The sequence below is a fragment of the Heterocephalus glaber genome, unplaced genomic scaffold (assembly GCF_053883595.1).
Source record: "Heterocephalus glaber isolate CG9 unplaced genomic scaffold, H.glaber_assembly_v1.0 deba00001564, whole genome shotgun sequence".
Lineage (NCBI taxonomy): Eukaryota > Metazoa > Chordata > Mammalia > Rodentia > Bathyergidae > Heterocephalus > Heterocephalus glaber.
The window spans coordinates 7,235,586-7,255,808 of NW_028258351.1; the positions used below are offsets into that span (position 1 = coordinate 7,235,586).

General features: G+C 45.5%; 1 protein-coding gene across 2 annotated transcripts in view; it reads left to right on the plus strand.

The window, feature by feature from the left end:
- Asic2 (acid sensing ion channel subunit 2) overlaps positions 1 to 20,223 on the plus strand; it is a 1,077,068-nt gene that overhangs the window by 996,106 nt on the left and 60,739 nt on the right. For both annotated transcript variants that reach the window (XM_013067767.3, XM_004870614.4), the window contains exon 3: positions 13,906 to 14,033. In XM_013067767.3, the coding sequence (XP_012923221.1) occupies positions 13,906 to 14,033 (128 nt within the window). The remainder of the gene's footprint in view (positions 1 to 13,905; positions 14,034 to 20,223) is intronic.

Genomic DNA, 20,223 nt, shown 5'->3' on the forward strand with positions numbered 1-20,223 from the left:
CTGAGATGGTGAGGGTAGCTTGTGATGTGTCTGCAGAGCCGCTGAGACTCAAGGGAGCTCAGCATCTAGACTTCTGATTAAACCTGGTGTGTTGGCCAATTGCATTTATGGGCGGCTCCCTCCCCAAGCCCCATCAAAGTGGCAATCAAGGGTTTTTCTTTTAGTATAAACCCACTAGGACAATGACAGTAGATGCCAGCAAGTTTTGAGAAGCTAGAAAGCAGGTGGTTGAGTGGTAACCAACTTGGGAGAATTGGCAGGGATGAAAAATAAGGACCTATACTGAAAACACTAACAGAGGCCAACAGTTCTCACCGTGGAAGTCCAGGGAGCGTCAGGAGCGGGAGGCCTCAGAAACTGCTAAAGACCAGGGTGACAGATGGCGCTGAAACTGGCAGGATCAATGTAAAGTCTGGAAAAGGAGCCACTGGGCCCCCCACATGTTCTCCCATGGCCCCAAGCAACCAGACCAGTCTCTCCTGGCCCAGCAGAAAGTAGTATTGAAAGGGCCAGGCTTTGGACCTGGGGAGATCAGGCCCAGCAGAGGGCACAGGGGAGAAGCTAAACAGAAAACAAGAAGATGGGGTAAAATTCTGATTTTTTAAGCAGAGAGAACCACAGCTGGTCTTCTCTACCCCAGCCATCCCAAGCAGAAGTTTGGGGGACCCCTTCCAAGAGAAACTGACAAGTTCAAGAGCAAAGACCCACAGATAATGACAGGAGGCCCCAGAATAAACATGCTAGTTAGGTTGCCCCAGTGTCACATTCCCTGAGAAGTCCACACACACACAAGGAAGGGCTCTGCAGCCTTTAAGTACCTCCTGACCATAAATGGACAGCAACAGAGCCAGGCATTTGAGGAAAGTCTCTAATAGGAAAGGAATTAAAAGCAAGCAAAAAAAGAAACTTTGTGCAATACAAATCACTGTTAACAGAATAAACTGTAGAGTGCAATTGCCTAGGTTCAGATCCCAACTGTACTGCTTACCAGCTACATTTTACATGACCTTGAGAAAGTTATTTGACCTCTTAGGGCCTCGGTTTTATTACCTGTAAAGTGGGCATAAAACTATTATCTGCTTTATAGTATTGTTAGGTGGATTGAACTGAGTTAATTTTTACGAAGTGCTTAGAAAAGTGCCTTGAGAGTATTAAGTAATAAATAGGGGTATAATAAATGAAAACTAGTGTCAGAAGCAGAAGGAAACATCCAAGTGATTTAATTAAAATTCTCAAGAGAGGTAAGAGACAATACTGCATCCATAAACACAAGCACAGGATGCTAGTAAAAAGGGACATTCCAAGCAGAAAAAAAATGTAAATTAAAGATATGATTGCAGATATTAGAAAACAATTTATAGAAGGATTAGAATTGAGAAGGTCTCCCAAAAGGTAAAGCAAAAAGGCAAACAGAAGGAAGATGGAAAGGGAAAAAAAAAATGAAAATGAGAGGACCAATCTAGAAAATCCAACGTCCTAGTAGAATAACAAAAGAGAATGGAGAATACATTATCAAAGAATTACACAACCTTTCAAATGGAAAAAGTTCACCAAATTCTATCCTCAAGAATGACAAAAGAACCAGACCAAGACACATCCTTATGAAATTCAGGCTAACAGAAATAAAGGAAAATCCTTAAAAGCTTCTGGAGAGACAAATGAAAGTCACATACCTGAGATCCAGAATCAGAATGGCCTGGGAATTCTCAGCAGGAACAGTTAAAGCCAGGAGACAATGGCACAATGCCTTTGTATTTCTAGAGGGGAGAAGGAAGCAGGCTTTCCTTTCTAAAATAGAATTCTGTACTCCGAAAACTACAAATGAAATGGGAGCATAGAATTTCATTTCCAAAGACAAAGGTGTGTCTCCCAGATAGCTTTTTGCAGAAATTACAGGAAGATGAGAGATTAAACCTAGAAAGAAGATCATGTAAGATTCTGGAAGCTGATGATCTAAGGCCAAGAGAATTCCAGATGCAGACAAAGAGAAGGACAGGGAGGGGACCTAGATGACAGTCAGTCCCAACTGGAGTAGGCAGCTGTCAATTCCAGAAGGGGCAACACCTGTGCATCTGGCCACTGCACTGAGAAACGTCTCACAGCTCTGATACAGAATCTGGGGTTTCCAGTGATAGGGACCTAGCAAGCCAAGCAAACCAGCAAACTAAAGGCAAAGAAACAAGGCAGAATAACTTCACAGGAAAGAGATCAGAGCCTTCATATGTTATAAGGCTGGGCTGTGGATAACATTTACCTGGTCATAGTTATGCAAAAGCTGGGCACTGATTAAGTCAAAATGTCATATACCTATATTTGAAAGGAAGGGAAATACGGTGAGACAGTTCTACAAAGGAAGCCTACACAGTCATCTCCTGTGGTAGGAATTCAGTAGCTACTATCTAAAATGTTTTACAACCAAGAAATAGCTGCCAAGCCATTGATGCCATGGAAATATGAACATAAACACCAGCAGAAGCTGCTCAGTGAGCTGAGAGCCATTGCCTCTGAGGAGTGAGACTCCAGGGTAAGGTGAGGTAGAGCAGGAAACTGATGTTTTTCATTAGAAGCCTCGCAGTACCATTTGGCTTTTTAAATTATGTACATAGATTGCTTTGATAAAAATAAAAGTTAAATTAAAAATAATCATAAATTTTCAACATAGCTGGAAGGCCTGAGCAGCTATCAAGGGTAATGTTTCCTATTCCTCCATTGCAAATGAGTCATGGCAAGAGTGGAAGCTAATGTTTGCTATGGTTTCTCCAACATCTCTGCTCCCAGGTATCGGTGCCAGGTCCTAAGGACCTCCAAAGAATGACAGGTTGAGGCTCTGGCCTGAATGCCAAGGGTCCGGGGAGCAAGGACATGCAGCCACCAGCTGAGATACAATGCTGGCTCTCAGAATGGGCCTTTGTGCTGGACAATTGGGGGTGGGCTCCACAGGTGCCTGAGGATCTAGAAAAATGGAGCTATAGATCAGAAGCACCATTGGAGGCAGGCGTCCATTAAGCAGCCAGAAGCAGCCTGACTTTCATCATTTGGGGAAGGGTTAATGCACATTCTAAGTGCTGTGCAGAAAATATATGAGGTCTTGTTAAAATCTCCAGCCAGGCAGTGATGCGAGGAGCTCATACTTCTGTTTCATAAAGCTCCACACTGAACACCTACTATGTGCCAGACACCCCAATAACACAATAATTCGTCCAAGTTTTTCAAGAGTTCACAGCCTAGGAACTACTAGAGAATACTATATGCCGTCATATGGTACATAGAAATTGCTTTATTCAACAGCTTTCACATGAAGCACTCCTTAGAGCACCAGGCATTTGCAGTCTGGTTGGGGAACTTATAAACAATTAAGTATCATTAAGTGCTATAGAAGATGGATGGAGGGGGAAAGAGGAAAGAGTTTATGCTGGAAATGAGGAAAAGAGTATCTCAAGGCAGCTGCAGAGAGATACCCAGCCGCAGGCCTGTTGGCCAGGTTGCTGGGGGTTATGTGGCAGTTACAAGAGGATGTGGGGTCGTGGGGGACTGAGATCCCAGGCAGAGGAAATGGAAGGAGGAGAAAGGCTAAGAATGGCTCAGGATGCTAATGACTGCTATGAGGGCAGCTCAGTCAAAGCCAGATCACCAAGGGTCTGGTGTGTTTTACTAAGGCGTACATGTCCATCTGAAGTCCTGCTGCTCGAAGTGTGGTCCTCTGACCAGGAGCATCAGCCTCACCTGTGAGCTTGTTAGACACACAGAATCTCAGGCTCTGCTCTGAATCTGCACTGATAGGATCCCCAGGAGACTCATGTGCACATCTGAGTGTTGTAAGCTCTGATCAAGCCACTCACTGCATCCCACCATTTGGAAACCAGAGGATGTCTTCTTAATATCAAAATATTTCTCAGACATCCTGCATAACAGCGATCACGGTTTGTATATGCATTGACTGAGAATATATTCCATAACAAAAAGCTGCGATGAATTCAGTAATGCTTTGGATAGATTTTGTATTCCATAATCACATCTGTACTACATGATCTGTTCAGCCGTCTGGTTGTACTACCTTCCATGTCAGTATACATAAACAATTTTGATAGATAGAATCTTAATCATCCACTGACTTGCCCTATAATATCAGAGACATGGCCCTCCCTCCCTGATGGCTTTTCAAGGGTGGTGTCTCCATATGCTGGTTACCCACTCAGAACCATCAGCCTTCTTATCAAGTAATTTAGAATCTCTGAGCCTTAATGCACTTAGGAAACCCATTAAAGAATCCATAAGATCCATCTTTTTGTAACAAAACCAGACCCAATTCCACACACAGTGCCTTCACTAATATGTGTTTTATGAATTTCCTTTTTAGCATACCCAAGACCTAACAATACTGTCTCCTCCCACGACATGGGAACCTGGTCCTACAATATAGAACATGCTTCAGTTGCATTCTGCCCTCCGACCCTCATCCATTCCTGTGACGTAGACAAGGAAGTTCTAATTCTTTAACAAGTTAACTCATTTAACAGATGCACATCTCGGAAATATTGAGTGACTCTCCTATGATCTCATGGCTAAGAAGTATTGGAACTGGGATTTGAATCCACATCTTCTGATTTGATCCAACTTGATTCTGTTTGCCTTAAAAATGAAAAAAAAAATAAATGCCTTCAGTAACACTCAGTTCAATGAAGTAGAACGAGTTTTTGCATCAGGATGCTCTGGGGTCTTTAAAATATTAGTGTGCTCTGTGGCTCTGTAGGAGGAGCTGGAGATCGTGGCCTTCCCCAAACTCTTGTAGCCACTACATAGCATCTCCTGGAGCATAAGCCATTGGTGAGAACGCTGTGCTACATCACACTGTTGTCCCAGAAGAGACATAACTGCAGGCCACTCAGCAAGGAGATACAGTGTTGATTTTTCTTCCTCCAAAAGCTTGCCTAATCTCAAAATGTCACCTGTGAGCAGTCAAGCATGAACTTGCCTGTCTCTGTGTTGGTTTCAATGTTTCTTACCTAAGAATGCTGTCTTATGGACACCACCTGCCATGATACATACACTGTCCAATTTTAGATAGGCAGCAATTCGTGGATTCTTTGTGCTGTGTTTAGAAAAAGCCTCTCTGACTTACTGTGAGTTCTGAACAGCCACATCTATTTTTTTTAAATCTGTGTTTTAAAATGAGATACAGTAAGATTAAGAGACTTACATATGGTCCCCAGCTCATAGAAATTCAGTGCTAAAAGTAGCCTGAGAGATCAGCCCCCACTTCATTTTATCAAAAAGGAAACTAAGACTCAATGAAGCAAAATAACTTGTCTGAGGTCACAGAGCAATAAATAGTGTGGCTGAGAATCAAAGCCATGTCTCTGATTTCAGAGCTCATGTTTTGTGTTGTGTTGTTTTTGATACACCTCCCTGCCTCCCTTGGGTCCCTTTGATCACTTGAATTTCTCTGGTGGAAGCAGAAGCAGGGACCAAGATAGAACATCTGGTTGACCTCAAAGAGCATTCAGCAGGCTTTTTTTTTTTTAACCTGGGCATAATCCTTATCCATGTCACTGTCACTGTCTCATGCTCAGTGAGTGACCTTTTCCCCTGAATTCAGAGATGAAAGAGCAAAGGCTACTGAGCCCAGTATAAATTATTTTCCCCTCCACCCCATCCCTGTCCAGCCTGGTACTGATGGGCTTGTTATCTGGCACCAGTGAGTCTTCTGGCCAACTGACAAAGGGCATAGGAGGGTAAGGAGTCAAAATGCCTAGAGCCTGGGCTCTGATGGCTGCCACTTGCCCTGCTATCACTGGCCAGTGTCTTCTCTGTGGGCCTCCGTCTTCTCACCTGAAAGATGAAACACTGATTGAACTATAGAATAGTCAAGGAATCTCCTAGCCCTCCAATTCTATGCAGCCATGAATCATAGACCTTGGACCTGTCCTTTAGTTTCATTGTGCTTTAGCTCCTTCATCTGTAAAATGAGCATAATGTGAAAAATAAAATGTAGATGTTTCTCAGGAAGGCTGGGAGGATCCAAGAACATTAAGTCTGTGATGATCCAGAGCCTCCCATACTTTGATATATATGCCAGGGTTGTTTGCCTGTTCCAAAGCTCAGTGACTCAGGTTCCTGGCCTGAAAAGTGCCAAAGAACCCCAGCCCAATGCAGAATGTGACCAGTGACATTAGCGAGGCACACAGTATATATGAACAAGGCCATATATAAGAATGTGAAGAGCCTGAACCTTGGAGCCCAATGCACAAAAGTTTGATTCTGGATTCTCTTTGTGTAGCTAGGGCAAGCAAACCTCTCTGAGCCTTTGTCTAGCCATCTGTAAAATGAAGGTGCTTCCCTTTACTGCCAGGAGTAAATGAAATTATCATCCGACCTCTGACCGTATCCAGACCACTCTGGCCTCCTTGTTGTTCTTGAAATAGGGCAAGTGCCTACCAGTTCCAGGGCCTTTGTACATGCTGTTCCTCACCAACCCCCACCACCACCGGAAATGCTTTCCCATGGTTCCTCCTAGGCCTCATCTGTTCACTTCCCTCAGGTTTATCATCAACTCAGGTTTACCAATGCCAGCACCTAAAAAGACCTTCCTGATACCATCCAAGAAAGCTGCATTCTCCTGCTTTCCCCTACTCCACAGTTCCTAGCATGTGCCATGCTGGCCTGATGTTACACGTGTCCCTGTTTGTTGCCTGTGTCCCCAACCAGAACACGAGCTCCAGGAGGACAGAGAATCTGCTTGGTTTGCTCATGACCTGTGGACATATCCACAGCAGGCATTTCCTACAACACTAGCCATGGAATGAGGGTCACGTGTGGACCCAACTTGGTGTCCGGTTCTCACGAGGGTCAGTGCTTGCTTTCTTTGCCTATGAACTCCAAAGCAGCACCTCAGGAAATACTTTAGGGAGGTAAGAAGGAATAAGAGCAATGTCCTTATATTTCAGAGACAGTTTCTCTCTTTCTCTTTCTCTCTCCCTCTCAGAAACATGTACACATTTCACACACACTGTTCAATCCCCAAGGAAATGCAAAGAGCCACAGTAGCTACTTAACAATAGCAGCAGCCAGAAAAGCTACCATGAAATGTGAGTTGTCCAGGTGGCTGCTGGGCCCAGCCTCCCCACACCTGGCTGAAACACATACCAGGCCTCTCTCCCTGATCCCAGGGAGCACTGAGACCCAAAAGGTAGCTATTGATAAACAGGTCCTCAGCTAAGCCGCTGTGATATGGCAACAAGGATCAGGAAGATGTCAGCTACACAAGGCAGTAATGCCAGCTAGGGCCCTCCAGGGTGGTGTTCCAGGCAGGCATTGCTGATGCTACCTAGCTCCTTGAGCTGTGGGCCTCTGGCCTCAAGCCCCAAGCACTCCCACTATGACTCAACATCTGCTGCCTGAGGACAGAGCTGGCTCGGCAGGCCTCAGATGGATCGGCGTGGACACAGACTCTCCATAAAACCGGGGGCAAATCCACATGCCGCTCAGCACCTCCATCTGTAAAACAGGGGTGGTGGGATTCCAGGAGGCTCAGAGAACAGCTGTGCATTTATGTTCTCTTCAACAAGCATTTACTGAACACTGCCATGTACATAAACACAGTTAAAACAGGGATCGTTTCCCTTAAGGGTCTCTCAGTCTTGACAGAGTGGTGACCAAGGCTAAAGATAGTAACAGATATTGGGCCACCCAATGGAGGGAAAACTTGGAGGAAGTGGTGACAAGAAAGCTGTACAGAAATTATCCAATAGAAGGGGGACAAGAATGACAAAGTAATACAGCAAAGGGTCCCGTTGAGTTTGGTAGAAAGCCAGAAATAATGAATTGATGATCATGATGGTGGAGATGACGATGGTAGCATTACAGATCACCGAGTTCTTCCTAGGCACTGGTCTCCATGCTCAAGGCTTCCTATGCAGTGTCTCATTTAAGCTTCACAGTAGTACTCTGGAGAAGATTCATTATGTTTGTACCCATTTTGCAGATGATTAAAATGAGGCTCCAAAAGATTAAATAACTTGGTAGAGGTCACAGAGCTGGACTTCACCCTGCCTGGCCCTAGGGCCCCAAACATTTCTCTGGCTGTCCTAGGCTCCCTGTGGTTCTGACCCTCCAGATGGGAGAAGCTTGCGTTTCTACCTTCTCAGAATGCCTAACTCTGCCATTTGGGAAGTGGGTGCTCCATCTCTAGGACATCCTTGAAGGGGTGGGTAGTGGAAGATGAGGTGGAGTTAGGACCAAACATAAAATCAACAAGCAAGTGGTTTTCAACCAGTATAAGGAGATATATGTATGTGTGTGTGTGTATATGTATATAAATACATATAAATATATATATATTTTTTTTTTTTTTGGTACCAGGGATCGAACTCAGGTTCTTGCGTTTGTGCAGCAGGCAGCGAAACCACTGAGTTAATCTCTTCTCTCCCTCCAGTTTCCTACCTAGGTCTGCCACTGTCTGGCCCCAACTAGAAGCTAGATACCGACTAGAAGCTAGATACCGAGGGAGTCCATCCACACAGTCCCTGCGAGTTGGACACTAGGGTAGAGAGCAGAGTGGGAAAGCACTGGGAAGAGGTACCTGCAGCAGCCAGCCTGTGTGGTGCCCTCCAGCACCGCAGGAAGTCCCCTCTTGAGCCGCCTCCCTCTTCCCTCCCCTCAGGCTGTCTGTGGAGTTAGGGCCATCACTTAGCCACTGCAATAAAGTCAGTTTTGTCCAAAACAAGATCACTTTGTATCAATACATCCCTTGCCTGAGCCTAGAAAATTCCTCCAGCTTTTCAGAGAAGCTTTTCTTACTCCTTCTCTCCAATGCTTATTTCATTGGCATGTTTCCTATAATTTTCAAAGATTAAAGATTTAAGCTTTTTTTATTGCCATGTTCTTTCCCGGTCTCATTATGCATTCTGCCCATCACTTCTATCATATCGCTCCCAAATCCTTTCTCCATGTACTGAGAACATACTCCCAGGTAGACCTCACCTTGTGCCTGTCGTGTCTGTGCTCTTGCAAAGTGTGGGACAGTCTGGCGTCTGCAGGTGGATCTCTGCCAAACCATGCTCCTCTTGATTCAGCATGATCTTTCACGTTAAGCTGTCTGGATTTTAACTTTGTTCCAATTAACAAGAGCTCCTAACACTGGGTACATAGCAGGTATATAGTAGCTTTCTGTTCCTCTCTTCCTTTCTCTTTCTCTCTCAATCTCTCTCTCTCTGTCTCCCTCTCAATCTGGCTTTCTGTCTCTCTGTCAATATCTCTCTCGTCCCTCTCTCTCAAGTGCCCTCTCTCTTCTCTCTCTCTCTTTCTCTCTCTCTCTCTCTCCCGCTCTCCCTCCCTCCCTCTCTCTCATTTTGAATACTGGTGTTCATGATATGTAGGCAAACCCTTCCCTGAACACAGAGCCTTAACTCCGAAGGAACTCAGTGCAGAAGCATTTGGTGATGCAAGCACTACCAGGATATGCACAATCTGTCCAGCACCACCATGGACCATCAGGGCAGACATATGGGGCCCCATATAAAGGGCCACCTGCTCTGCATTCAGCACCTGGAAATTCTTTTATGTTTAAAAATAATTCTTCTAAGATTTTTAACAGCCCATTATTTAACAGTGTTTTTAACATGGGGTCCATGTTTTCATCTTGCCCTAAGAACCACACATTGTGCAGGTGACCTCAGTATTGGCATTGCTATCAGTGCTGCTGTTGTTATGTGTGCACTGCACCTGTATCTCAGCAGGTGAGACCTTGGGAGGCCTGGAGTGCTGATGTTTCCCAGGGTCCACCAGAGCCTGGGCAGACACACAGCAAGCTGGAGGGCAGAGGACAGTAGATATGTACAGAGGACAGTCCCGCACTCATTTACTTCATTCAGGATTTATTAAGGAGCCATGCTCTGTGGTAGAGGTTGGGGGAGACATGACAATGAAAATTATATTTCCTTTCCTCACTTCCCAGGAGCCCCAGACCTATGAACCCGGCCATCTGCTTACACTAAAAGCCACACTCTGAGTGGGGTAGAAAGAGCAAGTCATTTCCTTTCTCTGGACTAGATCGCTATTTACCCAAATCTGATTGGCCTCAGATAACCTATATCAGGATTCCTGAATTGCAGACTCCTGGGGTTCCCCCAGAGAGACTCAATCAGAATTTCTAGGGGTGGACCCGAGCTCTCTGGGTGATTTTAATATGCATTCTAGTGTGAGAATTTCTGAGGTTGCCTTTGGCTCTAAGAGTCTGTGCTTGGTAACTTGGCTGTCAATAATGTGCCATGTCCAGGAGATAGAGGAGACTAGGGTGGGCATGAGGGTAGAGGCTGGAGGGGGCTGCTGTCATGACCAACCTGGAGGCCAATCCACAGAGGGACGCTAGCAAGGAATAGAAGCAAACTCTCTGAGCAAGTGCTAATATGTGCCTTTGGAAAATCGGGGCCCCAGGGATCTGGGGCTGCAGCCATGGCCTGACCATAGGTAAATACATTTGGGTGCTCAGAACCCCACCCAAGTCACCCAGGGCCTCTGGACAAGGAACCACAGGAGTAAAGTGGGATGGTGGCCTCCTCATCACCCCCACAGCTCTGAGGGGCCTGGGGTCTGCTCACAGCAGCCATGTTCTAGATCTGCACTGCATTGTGTGGCTATGTCAATTTGCTTTAATTAATTAAAATGACAAGGGGCTGGGGATTTAGCTCAGTGGTTTCTCCGCCTGCTGCGCAAGTGCAAGAACCAAAGCTCGATCCCTGGTACCAAAAAAAAAAAAATTTGACAAACCCAGTTCTTCTGTGGCACTAGCCACATTTCATGGCCCATGGCTCCCTTGTAGGACAGCACAGGTTACAGTGCATTAACTCCTTTGCAGAAAGTTCCCTTGGGTAGCACTGGTCTAAAAAGAGCTGAAACCTTATCCATCCTCTTCCACTCCCTTCATCCGATAGTAGTATGTTTGTAAAGAAACAAGGTTATTTGAAGGTTTTTACTCTTTGCTACAGTTATCACTCCCTCTGGAATAAACTAATGCCTCTTGCAAACCCCTAACCTGGTCTGATTAGCCTTGGGCCGTTCTCACTGGCACAGGTGCACTAGGCTGTCTGTTTTGCCCATTACTCCCAGCATTTCTGACAGAAAGGCTTCCATTCTCATTTCTTCCTCTAAGCCACAGGTCCATTCCTCTGAGCCTGGTCTTACTAGCTATGAGGTTTCCTAAGCTCGGTTGTATCACAGCTTCAACTAGCTCCAGAAAACACATTTTGACACCTCTCCCGGCCCCTCCCTTGGCTCACGGACGTACTTTTGGTTCTTGCCAGCACAGCCATCCTGTAATCTCCACATCACTCCATGCTCCTTTTCCCATTCAAGCCTCTTCTTTGGGCTCCACATCCCCTTCCTTGGGCAGACTTTAGAAAACATAGCTGCTGAAAGCTGACTACTCAGTCCCTTCTTACCACCTAGTCCTGCCTCTCTTGAAGTCTACTTCCCTGATCTGAAGTCCATCATAGGATCCACCCATGAGCCAGCCCTGGGGCAATGGAATGAGTAAGATGTGCTGTCCTCTCTGGAGGAATTCACCATCTGTGGGTGAATTTATTCACCATATGGGAAAGAGTGACACAAAACCACAGGCATACAGGAACACACAGATAGCAGTTTGGGTGGGGTGGCCCAGGTAAAGAAATCACAGATCAATTGACTGCTGATGAGAAGGTGGATGTGTTCATGGATTGTCTGAGGTTCTGTTCCATTCTGTGAAGCCATATTCTAGTCCAGGGTCTCCCTGAAGCCCCATGTCAGCCACTGGACTCCTTGTCTGAATTATGAAAGCTCCACCCCGTCTACCTGCTGGGGCTTTCTTTCCATACCGCCCTTGGAATTTCACCAACTCTGAAGTGTCCCCCTGCCTGCATTGCTCAGTAGCTCCCATGCTTTCTGTGGGTCTTGCCCAATCCATGGCTTTCCCCAGCCCTTCCAACTCAGCCTTTCTTTTCTGTGTGTCCCCAAACCTTCCCCAAGCCATGGTCATAATACTGACACATCCCTGTCTCTGATTCTAAGCTCCTACTCCATCTTCTCTCATTTCTGTCTGCATTTACCCACCCTCTCCTCATCCTTTTCTTTGAGAACATTTCTTGATTTAGAAGCCAGACTGGACCTACCCATTCATGAGTGAATGAGGTTGAACTCCAAATTCCCCGGTTTTTCATTCAGTAGGTGTTGCCTGGATGCCTGCTATGCCTAGCCTTGTGCAGGATCTTTAGGATCCAGAGACAAAGCTCAGCACTTGGCTTTAGGATGTTGCAGCCTGATGGAGAACACAGTGACACAAAGGATGATCACAGGGTGTGGCAGGACCCCTACCAGGAGGATGTGGAAGCTACAACAGAAAAAGAGGAGTTGCTTTGGGTCGGGCTAGAGGACTGAATCTTCACAGAAATGGCCATGTGAACAATATAGAAAGATATTCTGGGCGGAAGGAGATACATATATTTGTGTGCAGGGCAATGACCAGTAATGACCAAGCAGGCAGCCCTAGAAGGTGTGACCACATATGCATCGAAGCAGAGTGCTGCCCAGAGCAAGGCTTGGAACTGGGGCAGGGTGAGGAGCTGGGCTGCTTATAAACAAGGGAGACATCTATGCTGGTTACATTTTGGAAGCTCATTCTGCAGGCTGTTTAGAGAGGGCAAGACAGAGAAGGGCTCCAGTAAAGGCGATGCAGCTGCCTACGTGCATTCTCCAATTGTGGGCATAATATATAGGGTAAGACAGACTCTGCCACCCCTGCCACCTCCCACTGCCAAGGGCCACTTCTCCTGTCCAAGTTAAAAACAGGGAGGGGAAGGAGGCAGCTTCTTCTGTAGTCATCTATCTCCTATAGCTGCAAAGGGAAGGCAGGCACCTTGGCATACAAGCAAGCCCTGTACTCACATTTCCACTGCTGCATCATCATGTTTCCCTTCTCCTGACATTCTGGCCTCCAGCTCATGCCCCAGTAGAGAAGTCAGTAAATAAAATAAAATAGCTCCAAAGAGCCTGCCTAGGAGGCTGCAAAGGAGTCAAGCTTGGTAAAGGCCTTTACCTTTTACATCATAATCCCATTCTACAAATTTGGAAGCTGAGCCAAGGAGTTGGTCTAACTGACCTGAATTAATTTCCCATTGCTACTGTGATAGATGACCCCATAGTCAGTGTCTGAAAACAACACAAATTTATCACCTTAAAATTTGAGAGTTCAAAGGCCCAAAGTGGGTTTTGCTAGACTCAATAAAATCAAAGCTGTTGGCAAGGCTGTGTTCCTTTTGGAGGCTGTAGGGGGAATCTACTTCCCTGCCTTTTTCAGCTTCTAGAACAGGGGTGGCGAACCTATGACACGTGTGTTACTTGTTTTTCTTTTAAGACAAAAGATGTTAATGTATGAGTTGTTTCTTCTAAAATAAAACCTCAGTGTTCGGGTTTAATTGCAGTGTCGGCACTTTTTGATAAATAAGTGGGTTTGGGGTTGCATTTTGGACACTCCTCTAAAATGTTTGCCATCACTGCTCTAGAAGCTGCCTCCATCCCTTGGCTTATGGCTCCTCCTCTGTCTTCAAAGCCCACAGCATGGCATCTTACCTTTTTCCTTCTGAGGCTCCTGCTTGCCTCTCATACAGATCTCTGTGGCTGCACTGGGTCCATCTGCACAGTCCAGGGTTGTGTCTCCAAGATCTCGGGATCTGTAACTTAATGATGTCTGCAGCATCCCTCTTGCTAGGTAAAGCCACATATTCAGTTTCCAGTGATGACAATGTGGATATCTTTAGGAACCATTATTCTGTCTTCTACATGGTCTTTTTAGCATCCCCTTGAGCTTTTCAACCCCAGGATTCCATGAGCAACTGTTGTTACTAACCGTGGCTCTGTCCATCTTTGTTGTTACAGACGAAACGACATTTGAAGCAGGAGTGAAAGTTCAGATCCACAGTCAGTCAGAGCCACCTTTCATCCAGGAGTTGGGCTTTGGGGTGGCTCCAGGGTTCCAGACCTTTGTGGCCACACAGGAGCAGAGGGTAAGTTCCCTGGGCTTCCCAGATTGGTGGTCCTCAGCCTGGTTCAGCCTGCAGAAGCATGAGGAGGAAGTAGAAATGAGATCCGCACCTCTGGATCTGAATCCACCCAGGGGGCTGCACCAGAAACCAGGAGACTCCATAAAGATCTTTACCCTGAAATTGGAGAAAGATGCTGATTAACCTCCTTTACCCGTTCTCTGGTACCACCTATTGGTTCCTAAAAATGGGTATGTGGAGAAACTCAGCTTATTTCCTTTTTCACTGAATTGGTTTAGGATTTTTTTCCCATAACATTCTGTCACAGTAGATTTTCTGCACATTAATTTTAAAAGAATTTTTTTCACCAATGGGTTTTTTCAAGAATAGGAAAATTTTAGTGAAAGAAAGATAGCTTCTGTCTAAGAATGACAGAAGGGGGACCAGAAAATGGGTTACCTGCCCATCCAGCTTCTCAAAGGTGTTTTATGGGACAAAGCCACAAGGTGAGACAGGTTCAAGGTGGGACAAAACTATAGTCAAGAAGTAAGATTGCAAGTACAGTCGCTTAGGTAATATTGGTCCAATGAGAAATCACTAGGTGGACCTGAGGTGGGACAAAACTATGATCAACCAATAAGACTATGACAAGTATAGTGCTTAGGTAATACTGAGTAAATGGGAAGCAAGTCACATAGCTAGTGTACAAGGAATTAGCAAGTATTTTTGGTAAGAGGTGGGTCAGGGATCTTTCCTGAAAGATCTTGGTCCCCCACCCAGGTGATTGATACTTATTTAGAATATCAATCACTGCTACTCATCCTATATGAGTGTGGTAGTCTCACTGTAAAAGAAGAGAAACTATCACCAATGGATTTTAAGGGAAACAGGGTTTCATAGTCTTACCACTTGTGTTAATGCAATTCAAAGCGACCTACAAAATGAAAAGGGAGGGAGATGTCACTCCCTGTCATAGTTAATGGAGTGAACCATTCATTGTACATGGACTCCCACCTACCTTTTGATGTGGCCCAGGGAGGGGCCCCAGACGGGCAGCCAGGTGGACTCTGCCAGTCTGTGGAGGGAAGGCTGGCACTGCCTCCTGTCAGCAGTGGGTTTTACATCTCAGAAAGGAGACTCACGGGCTCTCAGTAGGGAGGGAGTCTCAAAGCAGGATGGCAGAGAGACATGGAAACCATTCCTTTCTCTTATCTCCTGGATTTTTGACATCTGATTTGCCTAGAGTAAAAACTGCAGAGATGAGGACACCGAAGAGAGCCCTCAGCCAGATCACAGGAGACAGTTTTCTCGGGGAGGCTCTAGGCAGGGGGAAGGCAGGGTGTGGGCGAGGGAGAGTCAGGGAGAAAGGTGACCAAACAGGGAAGTGAGGGACACACATAACTTAGGAACTCAGCTTGTTTTTAAAATTTGACTCAAATACCATCTTTCATCAAGTACAAATCTCAGCTGTTTAGCCATTTTATAAATCAATATTGTGCATTAAAAATTGGTCATGAATCTGTTAAGCAAGCTCCATTTTTGCATGTGTGGAGAAGTGTTGGTAGTGAAGGCCTCATCACTGTGCCCCACACACAGGCTGGGGCAGTTGGTAAAGGCCAAGTTCAGCCTCTGCCACAGCACTTGGGGGTGGGATGGTGGCTTTGAGTCAAGGGCAGAAGCTGCTGGGAGACCAGCCTGGCCTCTGCAGGCTCCAGAGACCGAGGTAGATGAAGAGGGCAGGAATGGGGATGTCTGTGAGTGGGCAAGGTGGGGTCCAAACGGTGCGAGCAGAACAGCACATCCCTGGGAGTAAAGAAAGAGTTCAGGGGCAAGGTTAAGACTAAAAACTTGAGAGCCAGGGAGAGTGAGAATGTGGATCGCCCAACAAAAGCACCCAGACAGACAGGCAACCTGGCTGAGCCTGGAGCCTGAGCTGTTAGCCTCAGTGGGCTTTTGCGTCCTGGCAGAGATAAATAAAGCCAGGCACTAGGTGAAGTGGTAAGGGCAGATTTCCATCAGTAACATCCAAGTGCAACACTGAAGAAAGTCCAGCATGAACAGAAATCAACTTGGATTTGGACAGAGGTGACCAGGGGTTTTAAAGGCAGAATGAGAGAAGGAAGATGAGGGAGAGAAGGGATTGGGTAGAGGCTCAGAAGGAAAACATTGAGAACAGTGGGACGGTAAGGGGTTTATCCACATGAACTCCTCTGGGTTTGCTCACTGGAGCTTATTGAAGTGGATCTCCTACCCTCTCACCGAGGCTGGGGGACAGGGGCTCTATCCTCAGGTGTTCAAAGGTATATTCTTTTACCTCCTTTAGTTTCTCAGACAGGCACTTTAAGGAGGCTACAGTCACCTCAGGGATGGCTATGTTAGTGTTTGTTCAGGTCTGCATAGGCCAAGGTTGAGGGCCAGTAGAGGAGAGGCTCAGAGGGCCCTGGCCAATCTGGTCAAGTAGAGACCTGTGTCAGCACTCTCTTGGGGTATGTGAGCAAGCCTGTGTCCCTCCAGAGAACCAGGCACAGCTTAGACCAATAAATGTGCACATAGGGCCAGGGGATTTAGCTCAGTGGTGCCACACCTGCCTGGCAAGCTCAAGGTCCTGAGTTTGGTCCTGGTACTGAGAAAATAATAATAATAATAATAATAATAACAACAACAATAATGATAATAAATGTGTACATGAATTCCTGAACTACCTACAGGTAAGTTTTTGACTTGTCATCCAAGGTAAATCTGACTCTGGTTTGTTGACTGTACCTACCCCTGTTATCTGGCAGTGACCTGCCTCTAGTCTATACCTTGCTGTTAGCAGCAGAATAAATGAACATTCTTTGAAATTTAAAGCATAGCTTCTTCCTCCCACTGATAGAGATGGGAGAAGATGAAGTTCTTAGAGGCCTCTTTTCTTCATCAGCCTGAGAGATGTGCCTATTTCTTTTACCCTCCACGTGTGATGTGGAAGAAATATCTGGGCTGAGTAGGAAATTGGAACTGATGATGTTTAAGAAGCCTTGAATCGGCTGGGGATTTAGTTCAGTGGTTTCACCGCCTGCTGCACAAGCGCAAGTACCCAAGTTTGATCCCCGGTACCAAAAAAAAAAAAAAAGAAGAAGCCTTGAGTCTCTGTTTGTCTTCTGCATATCAAACTGAGGGACTCCCTGTAATGAGCGGAGTGAAAAAACAGCATATTCCCAGCTTCAGCAGGCAAAATCATGCTTTCCTTTGAAGTATATTCTCAGCAAATCAGCCTCATTCATACCAGTATTCCTCTGATTATGATAACTAATAATAAGATATTTGTTAAACATTTTACAGTCTTCAAAGCCTTTCCGCATCATCTCATTTCATCATTTCATTCATATTAATAGAGAAATACAAAAACACATCCCAGAGTTAAATTTAATAATACATTATGTTTACATGTATATAAAAGAGCATATTCATAGGAAATAAGGCTTGAAGGAAATAAGCCAAAATACCCACAGAGGGGGAATTGTGAATGATTCATTTTCTTTTCTGGGCTTTCCACATCTTTGATAATGTGCCTTTATTTTATTTATTCATTCAGCAAATATTTGTTGAATACCCTACTATGGGGGGGAGGGGTGGCAAACCGAGCAGACGCGGTCTCTGCATTCATAGAACTTACAGACTAGTGTTCTCTTTAACAAAGGAAAAAATAACGTCAAGCCAAGTATAAGTTGGGGACTAGGCCTCCCCAAATGTTCTCCTTCTGCTGTATGCTAGCCTACCCAGCCAACCCTTGTGTTCAAATGCAACATTTTTATTGATTACAAAGTGAATGTTTTTACATTTATGCAATCAGGAGTTGTTTGACAATCAATCAGATCTTATAGTTACAACGGACAGTGTTTTTCCTTCTTGGGGGTACATAAAATCATGGTACATCCTACAATCTATGGTATATCTGTGAAATATGGCAGCTACATTTCTCTCAATCCAAGTTTCTGCTGGCTCAGTGCATAGCTCAAGGAAACATTGCAAGAAGGTCAAGGGTGACAAGACAGTGGGGAACAGAGAGCCCTTTCCTGGAAGGTCGGTGTAAATCATGCTAGGAAAATTGACTCCAGAGTAAGAGCCCTGAGAGGAACTGGTGAGTGAAAGAAACCATGCTGTAAGTAGGAAAGTCCTTTTGGATGGCAAAAATCTTCCCACCATGTATAATTACACACACACACACACACACACACACACAAACACACACACCTTTTGATATTTTAAATTTTATTTTGTAATGCAAAAGAATACAATCTTGGACTGTAAACCAGATCCATGATTTTTTTTTTTAATCTGCATTTGCCTTAAACCCAAATTAGCCAAGGTATTTCCCTACCTTCTGGGATACCCTGAAAAATGTCCCCCTGCCTAGCTGAGATGCTGCATGGGCCCATGCCCAATCCCAGAGCTTCCACACCAGAGACAGGCAGTGGGCCAGTATACCAGGAGCAGAAATAGAAGCCTAGAAGAATACAAGAATAACAATGGTTGCTACTAAATAAGTGTGGGCTACCCACCAGGCATTAACCTGCAGGACACCTGATGTGCACTATCTCATTTAATCCCCTCTATAATTTCTCAAGGGGTATTATTATCTCCTCTTTGCAGATGACAAAACTGCATGGTTAAGTAACTTGCTCAAGGTCACAAAGCTGGGAGAGTAGCAAAGCTGGGCTCTAAGCCCAAATCTATCAGGTCCCCAGTCCTGTGTTCTTTCAGCATGGCTGTAACTCAGATAGATTCTCTGGGGACAGAGTACTGGGAGCTAACCCAGAGAGGTATTGACACCCGGGCATTTTCTTTTCTTGCCCTAACCTCAAAGAAACAAGGCTACCCAGTGCTAGGGAGAACAAAGCAGCCTGTGACCCCAGAGGTCCTAGTCCTGACTCTACCATGGGACTTCAGACAGGTACCCCACCCTGGGCCTCAGTTTTCCCATCTGTGGAATGAGAGGATTCATTAGGTGCCTTTAAAAAGCCTCTAACACACACCAGGGAGTCCTTGCCTATGTTCACTCAAGGGTACAAGGATCTGGAAGTTTGGCCACAGCAGCTTTGTACCCACTCTCTGTTCTTCCAGCTGCTGACTCCCTTTATCATGCCAATTGGCATGGGATGTTGTTAAGATCAATTGTGAGGGTAGGAATTTAGGCTCCTGATTGTGTGGAGTAGGAGATGGGGTAGGTAGCAGTCCTAAAACTCTAGAGGAGAAGCTCTGGCCACCTTCATTGATGGCTCCTTCTTCAACCCATATAGTGGTCACATCTCTGCCCAACTTTAAACCTTATCTTCCAGGACTGCTTGTAATCTGCACAAATCCAAACACCTCAAAATGGTTCCCCAGGCCATTTTCACCTCTCCAGCTTCATCATCTACAGACAGTTGGCAGCACAGACCCTACATTCCAGCACATTCCAGCACATTCCAGTACATTCCAGCAGTAGAAAACCATCCACCAGCACTCCAGGCTCTTTGATGCCTGCACCCACTGTTCCTTCTGGCCACGACTCCTCCCTTGTCTCATCTGCCATTCATTCATACTTCCAGATATCGCTTAAAGACCATGATATCTAAGAAGACCTCCCCTGTCCTTTCCTTCTGCTACTCTCCAAGTTCAGTTAGCTGTGCCCTAAAATGCTTTACATATTCATTTATTTCTTCAGCAAATATTTATCCACTGAGCACCAGATGCTCTAGGGATATGAAGATAGGCAAGAGCTAGCCCCTGTCTTGGAGTATGCAGAACAAAGTAGGGTTTGGGGGATTTTCTATTACACTCCTAAAAGATAAAACTTTTCCTTGTAGGCTTACTTGCCCTTGTAGATCACTGCTCCTGCTGCCTAGCTCTTGGGAACTCCCTTTTCTACCCTCAGTCAGCCCTGGGATCCCTGAAGCCTGGGAACTCCCTGAGGGCTAGGATTGTATCTTCTGGATTCTGAATCCCCAGAGCCTTGCTTACAGATGAGCTCAATAAGTGTGTGTTATTGAAAGAATGAATGGACAAATACTACACTCAGATGTTCCCCTTGCCTTCTCCCCTCCCCAAAACTCCCATTAGAATCTACCCTGGGACTCCTTCTGCCACCTGAGGCTAAGCAGATTGGGATAGACCATGATATCTTTATTTCTAGCTGCAAAGTTAGAAATTCTAATCAAACAAAGTTCATGAAAGGGGTCAGGGCTGAAAATAC